Source organism: Callospermophilus lateralis, chromosome 1, assembly GCF_048772815.1.
Source record: "Callospermophilus lateralis isolate mCalLat2 chromosome 1, mCalLat2.hap1, whole genome shotgun sequence".
Lineage (NCBI taxonomy): Eukaryota > Metazoa > Chordata > Mammalia > Rodentia > Sciuridae > Callospermophilus > Callospermophilus lateralis.
The window spans coordinates 98519861-98532598 of record NC_135305.1 but is presented as its reverse complement, the minus strand read 5'-3'; the positions used below and the strand labels follow the sequence as shown (position 1 = coordinate 98532598).

General features: G+C 38.3%; 1 protein-coding gene across 1 annotated transcript in view; it reads right to left on the bottom strand.

Annotated features, from left to right (window-relative positions):
- Positions 1-12738, bottom strand: part of Hecw1 (HECT, C2 and WW domain containing E3 ubiquitin protein ligase 1) — a 240400-nt gene that overhangs the window by 157718 nt on the left and 69944 nt on the right. The window contains exons 4-5 of the mRNA XM_076864225.2: positions 8967-9042; positions 6804-6973 (exon numbers count right to left, since the gene is read on the bottom strand). Of these exons, the coding sequence (XP_076720340.2) occupies positions 6804-6973; positions 8967-9042 (246 nt within the window). The remainder of the gene's footprint in view (positions 1-6803; positions 6974-8966; positions 9043-12738) is intronic.

Genomic DNA, 12738 nt, shown 5'->3' with positions numbered 1-12738 from the left:
TCTGAATTCTATTTAATCAGCAATTTGTTCTGTGCCAATGACACACCATTTTAATTCCTGTAATTTTATGTTTATTTGTTGTAAATTCTTCTGCTTTTTTTTTCTTACCTGTTATATGCCTTTTGTATTTCTATATAAATTTAGAAGCAGCTTTTAAAGTTACATTAAAGATACCTTCTAGGGGATAGGGCACATAGATCAGTGGTAAAGCACTTGCCTGGCATGGTGAGAGCCTGGATTCAACACCCAGCACTACAAAACAAATCAAAAACAAACCCAAAAATCTCTTAGGAAATTGATTGGCATTTTGCTGAATCCACAGATCAATTTGGGGAAGAATCAACAACTTAATGACATTGAGTTTTCTAAGACTTAAACATTTATCTTTTTATTTATGCTGTTTTAAATTTTTCTTAGCAAATGTAATAGTGCTCAGTAGATCTTCCTCATTTTTTGTTAGATTCATTACTTCAAAATTCACAGTTGGAACATAAACTCCAAGGTAATGGTACCAAGAAGTGGGGCCTTTTAGGCAGTGATTAAGTCATGATGGCAATGGATTACTGTCCTTATAAATGAGACTTTGGACAGCATGCAAGATCTTTTGCCCTTCAGTCTTCCACCATCTGAGAACAGAGCAGCAAGGCACCATCTTGGAAACAGAGAGAATAGCTCTCACTGGACAGCAAACAGCCAGTGCCTTGATCCCAAACATTCTAGCTTCCATAATTCTGAGCAATACATTTCTGTAGTTTATCAGGTACCCAGGGACAGGTACACTGGAGACTGCTATATGGGTTGAATTTTTCATGTTAATCTTCCATTCTTAGAATAAACACAATTTGGTGAAATATTAGTTTTTTTTATGTTGCTGAATTCAATATGCTAATATTTTATTTAGAATATTTGCATAGATTTTCATGAAAGATTTTGGGCTCTAGTTTACTTTCCTTGATGTTTTCAGATTTTGGTATCAAAGTTTTGTTGGTTTCAAAAACAAGTTTCTTTCCCTGGAGGAATTTACATAAGATTATTTTTATTTCCTCATTAAATGTTTGAGAAAATTCAACAGTGAAAATATTTGGGCTTAAGGATTTCTTTTTGGAAAGATTTTAAATTACATATTCAATTTCTTTTATGACACAGGACTATTCAGCATTACTACTTTTGTGTCAGTTTAGCATGATGTGTTTTCCTGGGGACTTTCCATTTCATTGGGATTTTCAAATTTATTAGCATAAATGTGTTCATAATATTATCTTATTATCTTTTTGGTATATGTAAGATTATTTTTTAGCTTTGTCAATTCTCACTATTATGAATGTTTCTAATTAATTGATTTTTCTGCATTTATCTTTACTATTATTGCAATAGACTTCCCTCTCCTTTCTTTCTGTTTGATTTTCTGTTAATTCTATAGCTTATTCATCTGGAAACTCAGGTCACTGATTTTAAGTCTTTCTTCTTTTTTAATTTAACTGCAACCCACAAATTTAGATATGTAATATATTCATTATTATTTTCTTCAAAATATTTTCTAGTTTTGTCATGCTTTCTTTTTTGACTCATAGATTTTTTTAATTTGTTCTAATTAGTTATATGTGATAGCAGAATGCATTTCGATTCATTGTACACAAATGGAGCACAACTTTTCATTTCTCTGGTTGTACATGATGTAGGGTTGCAACACATGTGGAGTCATACATGTACCTAGGGTAATGATGTTCATCTCATTCCACTATTTTTCCATGCCCCCACTTCCCGCCCTCCCCTTTGTCCAATCAAAGTTCCTCCAAGACCCATAGATTTTTAAAGGAATTTTTTTAACTTAATTTTCAAGGGAGTTGGGCATTTTAAAATTATCTTTTAATTTTTTTATGTTTAATTTATGATTAAAAATATATAAAACCATATTTAAAATCTATCTCTGATCACTCCAGTAATGAGCTGTGCATGGATCTGTCTCTGTTGTCACTGGGATCAGATAATTTTAATCACTCAGGGCCTGACTAAGCTGTGAAAGTTGTCTTGAAGTTTTCCATGACAGATCTGCTCTGATCCTACACCATAATCAGCCAGGGGTCCAGCTGAGAACCTGGGGCCTTGCGGGGTACTTGTCTCTTGGAGAATCTAGAACTTCCAATTTTATCTCTTCAGCATTGTGAGACTGCAAAAACCCTCTTCATTTGTCAGCATCTTTCTGCCTACCCTCTTATTCCTCTCAATGGGAACAGTGGCAGAGGGCTCCCTTGAAACTCCTTTCCTTCTGGGACTTGATGCGTTCTCTGATGTCATCACAAACGCTTTTTTTTTTTTAAAGGTCATTCTAGCCACCTTTTCTGGTTGCTTTTGAGTAAATGTGCCGTGTGCTGCTTCCTCAGAGCCACAAGCATAAATCAACTGCTTCCCATGTTGTTTTTTTTTTAATAATCCACCTCACACAGAGTAGTGGGAAGGATTTTATAAAATTTTAATTAGAATATGATGTTTCCCTACTAAAAACACTGCAATGGCTTCTCATTATCCTTAGAATGAAATCCCAAGCCCTCTCCACGGCTTACAGTGTGTTGGCTCCTGCACTTCTCCAACTTCATTTTGTTCCCCCTGCCAGCCCTTATTTTCTAGCCACAACGATCTTTCTCCTTGTTTCAACGTGCCAAGCTCATAACCCTCAGACCTTCACACCAGCTGTGTCCTCTGTCCAAAAAGCAGAACTAACCAGTTCTTTCCAAGTCTGGCTTCTCAGTTCAGGAGACAGCAATTCAGAAATGCTCATGGGACCACTGCTATCTAAGGAAGCCTCTCTCAGTCATGTAAATCTCATTTAACAGTGTGCTATTTCCTTCTGATTACTTATCTACCACTGAAATTCTATTGTTCATTTTTTTTTAGGGGGGTGTGTGTCTTTTTTCACATTAGAATATAAGCGCCATGAACAAGGCCTTGTCAGTCTCATCTCATTCTGTGGACAGATTGGCACAGGCTGACAGTGTATGCATGAGGCTTGAAGACAGAGGCCAAGAGAATGAGGGGGAAGCTCATAAGGCACCATGGCCTCAGGCCACAGTTTAATATTGACTCAGTTCACTTGATATTTCTGAAAATTCGTGTTTAGGAGTTCCTTGTTTTATCTGAATATACTCTCTACAGGAGTATTCCAAATATAGAAGCCTAGCCTCTTTACATGCTGCTGTTTCTGTTTAACTTCTCTGTATAACTATAATCTTATAAGTGCTCATTATATCCATCCAGGAAAGTAAACAGACCTGAAAATCAAGAAGAGTGTTCCCTGGGTGAAAATAGTTTCTAATTACAGTAATAATAACGAAGAGGAGATAGATCCATCAATGTGGAAGTCTCTTTTTAAATTTATTTTAGTTTGCATTTACATTTAATATGTATTTCTCTTAGTTTTCTCTTCTTACTTAAAAATTCTGATAGGAACTTTACATTTTCTAAGATTGAACATGTTTTAATCAGCAAAAATAAATGTTTCAAACTTGTTACAGACATTCAAAAAAGTCATGTGTAAGAGTTTGATGCAACATTAGCTGTTGAAATAAATTTAGCTTTCAAACAGCACATTAAGGGATATTTTTGCAACTTCAATGATTTCTCACTGAATATCCTTTGTAGATTAGTCAGTAAACACAGAAAGTGGGACAGTTTGGTTCTCACTTACCCTCCTGCATAGAAATTTAAAGACTTGTGTAATTCTGTAGGAGTAGGGAATCGTTTCATTCATTAAGTTGCAGTGTAAGACCCAGGAGCCAACATTAGCTTTTATGTGTAAGGAATAGTGGATCCACGCTGACTGTGTGTGACTGCAGTAAGCCCAACCCAGCTGCTATCACTTGTCTATACACACCATGAGCTCAAGTCACACAGTTTTAAATGGTACCTTAGGTGTTTGTGGGATGCCTCAGTCCCCTTGTATATGCTGTTCCTTCTGCCTAGAACTCCCCTTTCCACCCTGAAAAGCATCTCATCCTCTGTCAAGACCAAGTATAGCAGCACATCCTCTGTGACATCTTCTCTCCGGCCCTTGGCAATCTCCCCTTTGTATCCTGTAGCATTTTGTTCATAATCTTTGATTAGTGTATTTATTTCATTATAATATCTTCATCCACAATCTGACAGGTTGTATCAATCACCTTTGTGTCCTTATAGTGGCTTCTATTTCTACTACATACTATTCAACCAATGTTTCCTAAATGAAAGTGCATGTGTGTGTGTGTGTGTGTGTGTGGTGACCACTTAGAGTATCTGATTCACGTGATGGACATTCTTCCAGGATTTATTCACAATCACCTACAAACAAAACTGGTCAACATCAGGCTCTGAAGGCAAACCACCTGGTTTGATTTCACAACATTTCTTGGCATGGTAACAACCTATTATGAGTAGGTTTCCAGGAACTAGAGATGCCAAAATGAATTAGATGTAATTTCTTTTCCTGAGGAGTTCAAAGTCTTGTGAGGAAGACACAAGACAATCTGGCATTGTGATTGGAAAGTCTGAACAAGGAAGCACTGTCCTCCTGAGACCTGAGGTGGGAGAGTCAAAGAATGCCCCATGTGGGCAGTGGGCTGAGACTTGGGGCTGCACGAAAGCTGGTAGTTGGGTTAATTAAGGATGTAAGATTAGAAAACCACAAGAGGAGTTAAAGAGCATCCAGAGATATGGCTGTGTGAAAGCACAAGGGATGTTTGGGACAGCAGCCATAGAGAGTGGCCTCGGCATAGGGTCTGAGGTGAAAGGCAGTGGGGGGTGAAGACGAAGAACACCACAGAAGCTCTGGACTGGTTTATTCAACACCTGTGTCCAACTACCTTCTCCCCTGCCTTCCCTACCACAGTCAGGAGAGTGGAACTTAAGGTTTTCCATCCTGCTGTGGTCACGCAGCAGGCAATAGGTGTCTGCTGGGAAGGGTTTTTCTTCTAGAATGAATATGCAAAGCTGAGGATAAGGGAGTGATTGTCAATATCCTGCTAGAGCAAAACCAAAGAGTCAGAAATGATTTCAGAATTTCAAGTGGATTCTAGTTGACTTATTTTAGCCAAAAAACCATTCTGTTGGTGTGGATTTTACAAATGTAATCTAAGACTGACTGTAACACCTTCATGACTAAGTGTCTTAAACTGCTCAAGGTTTTTTTTTGTTGTTGTTGTTTGTTTGTTTCATTTGCTATTAATTCCTGTAGCATCTTGTATTATCCCTAGGAATACAGTGAAGAGTCCAGAAGTAATTGGTGAAAATAACCAGGACTAAAGGAAAAAATGATTTAAGATTCATATTTCATGCTGGGGACACTGTTTTAGAATCTATTGATAACTAAAGCTAGTAGCACGTTTAAGTACAGCTCTATTTCCCCTATGCCCACTTCTGAGCTCTAATGGAGCTCTTCTGTGAAGCCCAGGAGAGGGGTCATTAAGCTGAGGAAGGAGGTGGTATAATTTAAGAGACAATGAAACAGGTCTGCTCCCAAATATCTAATTACATTTTCTTGTCAAGGATGCTTGAAAGTTCTACCTCTGAGGGGGTCTGTTCTGAATAATAAAGGATGTAATCTTGTCTGAAACAAGTGCCATGAGCAGGAGCATATCTCCATCAGTCACAGGCAGATGAGGAGAATCCAAGCCTCTAATAGAGGATCATAGGTCTCTCACATCTACAAAACTTAACTGGCTAAGCTAGGATTTGAACCTTGGCCTGTGTGATTGAAAAGTTGTATTTTTATTTATTTATTTATTTGTATTGGAGATGGTACCCAGGGGCACTTAACCACTGAGCCACATCCCCAATCTTTTTTATTTTTTATTTTAAGACAGGGTCTCGTGAAGTTGTTTAGTTCCTCATTAAGTTGCTTAGGTCCTTGCTAAGTTGCTGAGACTGGTTTTGAACTTGCAATGGTCCTGTGTCAGCCTCCAGAGCCACTAGAATTACAGGTGTGTACTATTGTGCCTGGCAAAAAACTGTACTTTTGACCTCTGCCTTATACTCTATCCATTGTCTTTCCTGGAGCCTCCCTGCTCCTTCATCCACACAGTTTGCTGAAGCCTGAGAGTTAGGCAGCCAAATGGGTTGTGAAAACTCTCTGCATGTTCTCTAGGAGAGGACTTAGTCATTATACAGTCAAGTCTGATGTGTGACTTTGTTGAGGAATCCCCTATCTCCTGGCAGGTAGAGGAGGCACATTCAGAAGTAGAGAATGAATCAAATTATCAGAAGAATCAAACTGTTCACCACTCTTAACAATCTGCCTGGAACTGTTCAGACCACCAAGATGGATAAGTGATTAGATTTCATATCTGTTTAAATCAAGCAATATGCTATGTAACACAATCAGGAATACTCTAGGACTCATTAATTTACCGGTCTCAGGAACCTGATAATTTTAGGATCTGTGCAACTGGTTTAGAGGGCTACATATGCCATTGGGCATTCTTGCTTGAAGACCACAAGCATAGGAAGAGCTGTGAGAAACTGCAAGTCTCAGCTGAGTACACTTTTCTTCCTTCTCCCACACAAAGGGCAGAGAGAAAGTGTATCCTGCTTGCAGGCACAGGTTCTGAATCAGAGGTTACTGAGAGCAGCTGCAATGGTCAGCCTTAATTAGATCCCTAAGAGCAGCAATCTATAGAGAATGCAGCTCCTTCCCAAGACCAGAAGTCTCAGAGCCAGGGGGATACCCCCAGAACCTAAGGCCCCATGAAAGAAGAGAAAATCACATAAGCTTTAAGGTTAGGGTCAGTCACTTGGCTATGTTCCTTAGACCCCCTTTTAGGGCCCCTGGCACTTACCTCCGCCTGCCAGATGGGGTTCACTGTGTTGCCTATGATCTTGGATCTCCTCTCCTGTCCATGGTGAGGAAGGGCAGGGAAGATGCTGTGCTTCCCAGGCTGAATAGAAATCTTCAGATAAGGGTCTGGGTTGAAAAACATCCCTTTCTTCAACCCCATCGCCTGGAAATCTATAAAATAGAGCAATATTTTAATTGAAGTATGTTTTAATGAGGTTAAATAGCATATCGGGCATTATAGAAAGAGAAAAGTCCATATAAAATGTGGAAAAATCTTTTCAAATTTTGGAATATTTTCTACCTGATTACAAACATGGATGGATGAGTCTATCTGGAGACACATCCCTCTATTTTTGGCAAATTTACTAGCATACGTTATGGAACATTTGATTCCATATATTTGAAGCATTTATTAGTGTATATACTAAATTGCTTTTTGGTGAGATATCCTTGTAATAAATGAATTCAACTACTCAGACATGACCAGCATCTAGTCATTTTTTGATGCTTCACAGATTTTGCTTAGCTATAGGTTAGCTGATCTTTCTATATTGTCTTTCTCTGAATCATAGAATTCATTTTGATACTTCCAGCAGCATTTTTTCCCTATACAAACATAGTGAAATAAACACACAGACACATATATACCTACTGAGTGTTACAGCTTCATTACCATTTCAAGCTTTCTCCTTTAGCTACCAACTTTATGTCACCAGTCACATTTCATGGCTGGGAACTGTTTTGGATTACGTGTAAGAAAAATAATATATTGTGAGACTATTGGAGATAAGTCCCCATTGATATCTTATCAGGTCTGTGAAGCATGTTGGAGTGGAAGGGTTCTATTTCCTCTGGAAGGTCTGTGAGCTCAGGTTTGCAAGTCAGAAGCAAAATGGGGATAAAGGAATTGAGACTTTGTTCCTTCCCTATTCCTGCTCTGCTGCCCTGCATGGCATGCCTCTTGGGCTATAGGACCTCACTGGAGTTTTGGTTAGGGAACATTCCTCTTGGTTTCTTGTACATAATTGTGTAGGATTCCTCATTCCTACTTTTTCTTTTTTGGAGATTGTACTAATAATTGTTGTTTCTCAAGCATTTTAACAAGAACATGAGAATGACAAGTCACAAGTTGTCTGATTTAATCTAGTAATAACCAAATTTTTGAGTTCTTTTTTTCCCTCACTTTTTTCAACCTGGACAGACACATGCTAATATTGTCAATGGATCTTTAGACCCTCATTTGCCCTACTGGGGCTCACTTTGATTTGAAAAGCCCCAGATTGCTGTCCATCTCCCAAGGAGGCTCAAGCATAAAGTGTTCAAGCACTTTATGTTTATTCTATTCTCTGATCTCTGACATTCATGTTCTGTAACACTTGTTGGTTTGACAAGTCAAGGTTGTAGTTTTCAAATTGTGCTTCACGGAGTCCCTGGGCTTCATGGCATTTTGTTCTCTTAAAGCCCACTGAGTTGGAATGGAGTATGAGAAGTCTTGAGCCTCATATATCATTTTAAACAAAGTTGCTCAGGACTTCTTTTAAACTTTTAATTTTGAAATGATTTCAGATTTATAGAAGAGTTGAAAAGATAATGTACAGATGCCCTACCCATCCTTTATCTAGTTTTTCCCACTGTTAACATAGTATAGAACCATAGTCCATTCACAAAAACTAAAAATTAACTTACTCAACTATTGGCTAAAATACTACGAACTAAATTAGAAGAATTTATTTGGATTCCACTTCTTTTTTCCATGAATGTGCTTTTTGAAATGGTTTTATCTGTTTTATTAACTGGGGTCCGTTGGAAGTTTTATTAGACAAAGGAAGGGTTCGCTGTTTCTCCCCTGGCTCTCCCCAACTTTCCCTTTGTAAACTCTCAATTATTGCTACTTGACCTTGGAGGAAAAGCAGAAGAGCATCTTCCATTCCCATCACCTCAAAGTGCTTTTACATTTGTTACTTACTGAATTCTCCATTATCTTCATTAGGTCAAGGGGAACTGAGCAGATTACTTTTTATGTTAGCTTTACAGATGGGGAAGTCAAGAAACAGAGAGGTTGAGTAACTTGTAACTTGTAGGTTAGAGTCGAATTGAAGGGGCCTCCTATTCTTGATTGACATTCTCATTCTTTCCACAAGGCTTCTAGGTGAACAACACATACCTGAGAGAGAAAAGCTGATCAGCCTCCGACTTCCTTGCCCTTGGACGGTCTCATCAGAGCCAATGCTTTTAAAAATCTGTAAGAAGAAGGGAAATGGGAGACAAGCAAAACAAGCATTGAAACAGAGACTCACACTCCAACACAAATAGGCTAAATCACTGTTATTTCTCCAAATACAGACAAGGAAGAGAGCAGTATTGTGATTTCACTGGACAACCATTGATTAAAATAAGCTGGAAACCTAATCTTCCCTAGTAAGGGAGGATCTGTGAATGGGAGTGAGGGGTACTTTTCAGAGAAATCAACAAACATAATTACTGTGATATTATAGGTCCTTTGTAACTATTTATGCAAACAATGCCTTTTCGGATTCAAATTTGCAAAAAGTATTTATTAAGGCAGGGCCTAAGGCAGTAGAATGATAGGTCAATAAATGTTCACCATTGTAATTATAATGTGTTTTCATTTAGGAAAGTGCAGTGTTAAACTGCTGTATCTCCACTTATTATTATTATTTAGGGATTTCCAGGAAACTGTTCATTAGGGAGGAACCCAAACATGGCATTAAGAAGTTACTCTGAAGTCTCTCTAATTTAATTAATTGCTTTCCTGGGAAATTTCAGAACATAATTGTTACATGGATTATCTACAGTCTAGCAGGTATTTGCAAACCAGGTTGCTAAAATGTTTCATTTTCTGTCATTGTTTAATATACATAGATTGGTTAATCAAAACTGCTAGAGTCCTGGTTTCCATTCTTTCCTAGGAAAATTTTTCTCAGAAAGGATTTTAGGTATTAATTCTAAAGCAGAATTAACTCTTCCTAGATACCTTTGAACATGTTTTGTTTACAGAGAACAAATTTTAAAAATCTGAGTATCAAGTAAATCTGCATAGTATCCATTTTTAAGAAGATAATCTGTACTGAAGAAGGGGAAAAATGGAAAATCCAATAATCTCTTATTCAAAGTCCTTTTGTGGATTGTTTGGGTTTATTCTGTGTCTCTCTTCTCTGAGTGTTCTTGATGGTGTGATTGAATGTTCCCGTAAACCTCCTGAGATTAATGATTGTAAATTGCTAGGTCTCACAGCTTCAGCTCAAGGGAATAAGAAGGGGTTTTTACACTACTTCCTCCTGTTGAAATAGGCATCCCTGGTAGACCTGTAAGCTTGACTACACTTTTCAGGCAAATCTTGCTAGGCTCAGGTGTGAGGTGCATCTCAGTGATGCTGGGCTGCTCAGCAGAGAGGACAATGTGGGTGGCACATGCAGTGGGGCTTGGCATCAAGCGAGATAGGAGCTTGTCAAACTCTTCAACAGATTTCTGTCTTTTAGACTCCCATTTGATAATAAAAAAACATAGCTGGGATTGGTGAGTTTGGCTACTATACTCCTCCCCAGCTCTGTTTCCAGGCTGCCATGAACTGAGCGGCTTTCCACCACCATGCTCTTCCACCATGATGTTTCTGCTTGAAGCTGGCTGACCACAGAATCCTCTGAAACCATGAGCCAAAATAAATCTTTCCTCCTCTAAGTTGCTCTTGCCAGATATTCTGGTCACAGAGATGCAAAGCTGTCTAACCATTCTTTTCTAATTTGTGTTTCTTCTTCCTATTGATTGGCTGACACAGAGAAATGACCAAAAAATAAATGACACTACATCCTCAGGATAGACCAATCTTTTAACTCTGTAAATGGCTAGTCCTCCAGGGAACAATCAGGGCTTCAAAATCCCTTAATGTTATGTAATTTTCTTCTTTTTCAACTCTGCCTGAGTGAAGGCAATGAGTGACCTGGCCAGGACGAACTCCCTTACAGTGCTATACTTGCCTAACCAAGACAGGACCAACTGATGAAGTCTTTGGTTCCTAATGCTAACTTAAAAATTTCCACACTTACCTGTCTTCTTCTTAGAATATAAGTGCTTTGAGGAAACAACAAAAACCATCATTTTCACAGAGCCTTGTAAAAATATAAGTTTATAATGAATGGATTCCAATTTATATTTTTTAAAAGATGTGGATTAAACTGCCTATATCATGCCAGGCTAAAATTAGCTTAATGTGCAATGATAACAAAGGACCCTATATTGATTCATTCCTTTTAAAAGCATGCATATTTTTGTTCTTTTTATTTAAGCTTTCCTTTGCTGGCTATTCAGGCTATGCACAAAGAGGTTTTTTTGTTGTTGTTGTTGTTATTTTTTTTAAATATTTATTGCATTAAAGCAGGAGAGAGGAAGGAGTGGGGAAAGGTTCATCAATGGGCACTAAGTTACAGTTAGATAGAAATAAGAAGTTCTAGAGTGCTCCTGTCCAGTAGAGTGAGTATAGATGATAATAATGTATTGTATATTTCAAAGAGTTAGAAAAAAGGATTTTACATGTTCTCACTATAAATGATAAATATCTAAGGAGATAGATGTGTTAACCCTGATTTAAGCATTATACACAGTGTACACATGTATTGAAACATCACAGGGTACTCCATAAACATGCTGTTTTATGTATCAGTTAAAAGTTGGAGAATTAAAAAAAAACTGTGTCTATCAACAGAAAAAAAGTACTAAAGTTTTTAGAAGCTCAGAAGGGAAACTCATATTATTTAAGACTCCCTAAAATTCTATCAAAATTTGGCTTTTCATTAATGTTATTTACAACATCACCTGAGCCCCAGTCTGATGATATAAAAGTGGAAACAATAGTAGCTGTGACAACTATTTTCCAGGAAGTAAAAATGTCTGCCTGGGCCTGGGAAGGCTGGACACTCCGACTTCTTGTTGGAGATGAGCTGCAGAGGCACGTTCGAAGTTGAGAAATCTGCTGCACTCAGACAGATCTACTATGGTTTGTTGACTGTAAGAGTGACATGAAGGCTCAGCCAAAATAGCTTCACCCTGAAGTGACCTGAGGTAGAGAGGTGGGGACATCAGGGATGTAGGGATATTGCTTGTCTGCTCAGGTCTGACACATTCCCTTTGGTCTGTGTCCAAGGTCTGATTGTTATTCCAGTCACTTGGAGCTAGGTCAGTCTGCCCCTGCATCTCAGACACAGCTCTGGCAGTCACTCATAAATGTTTCCACAACAAAGCCTACTCGGCAAATGGCTTAGCAGATTCCTAACCAAGCCTGTTGGTGGTGTGCAGATGATTCCCTAGGGTATTGGCAAGGATCTCGGAGTTGAATTAAGGCCTTTGGGGTTAAATCAGATGCATCTCTCCTACTCCCATTCTCATGCTGTCTTGTAAAAGTTTTAAGTATGAATTTGCATGGCTTTGGAACAAACATCAAAATGCAGGTCAGCAAAGCAGAGTTGCTATCAGGTTTTTCAACTCTAGTGGCAGGTGGAGGGGGAGACTTCTGTTTCAACAGTGGGGAGACTTTTAGCTCTGTTGACAAGGCTACTTCAGCCTTTGCTCTCTACCACATTATTCAGATTCTACCTTTTCTTTTCACAGTATCACTGCATGAAAGATGAGGCTGTTTCTAAAAATACTCAACTGTGTCTAATCACTCAGTCATATATGCATGATGGCCTACTTCTTCCACCTTCCAGCCTCCCAGGACTTCTCAGATGGGCACTTTCATTCCTAGAGGTAGGTGGATGTGCCTAGGGGGAAGAGTGTCTGCCTTGAAGCATCAATTTTACTCAAAATTTTAAGTAAGGCTTTTTATTTTTAAAAATAGACATAAAAACATAAAGTTAAATGTAAAATGAGCATGCATTTTGTAGCTAAAGGAGGAGATTTCAAAGAACTCTCTGAACTGCATC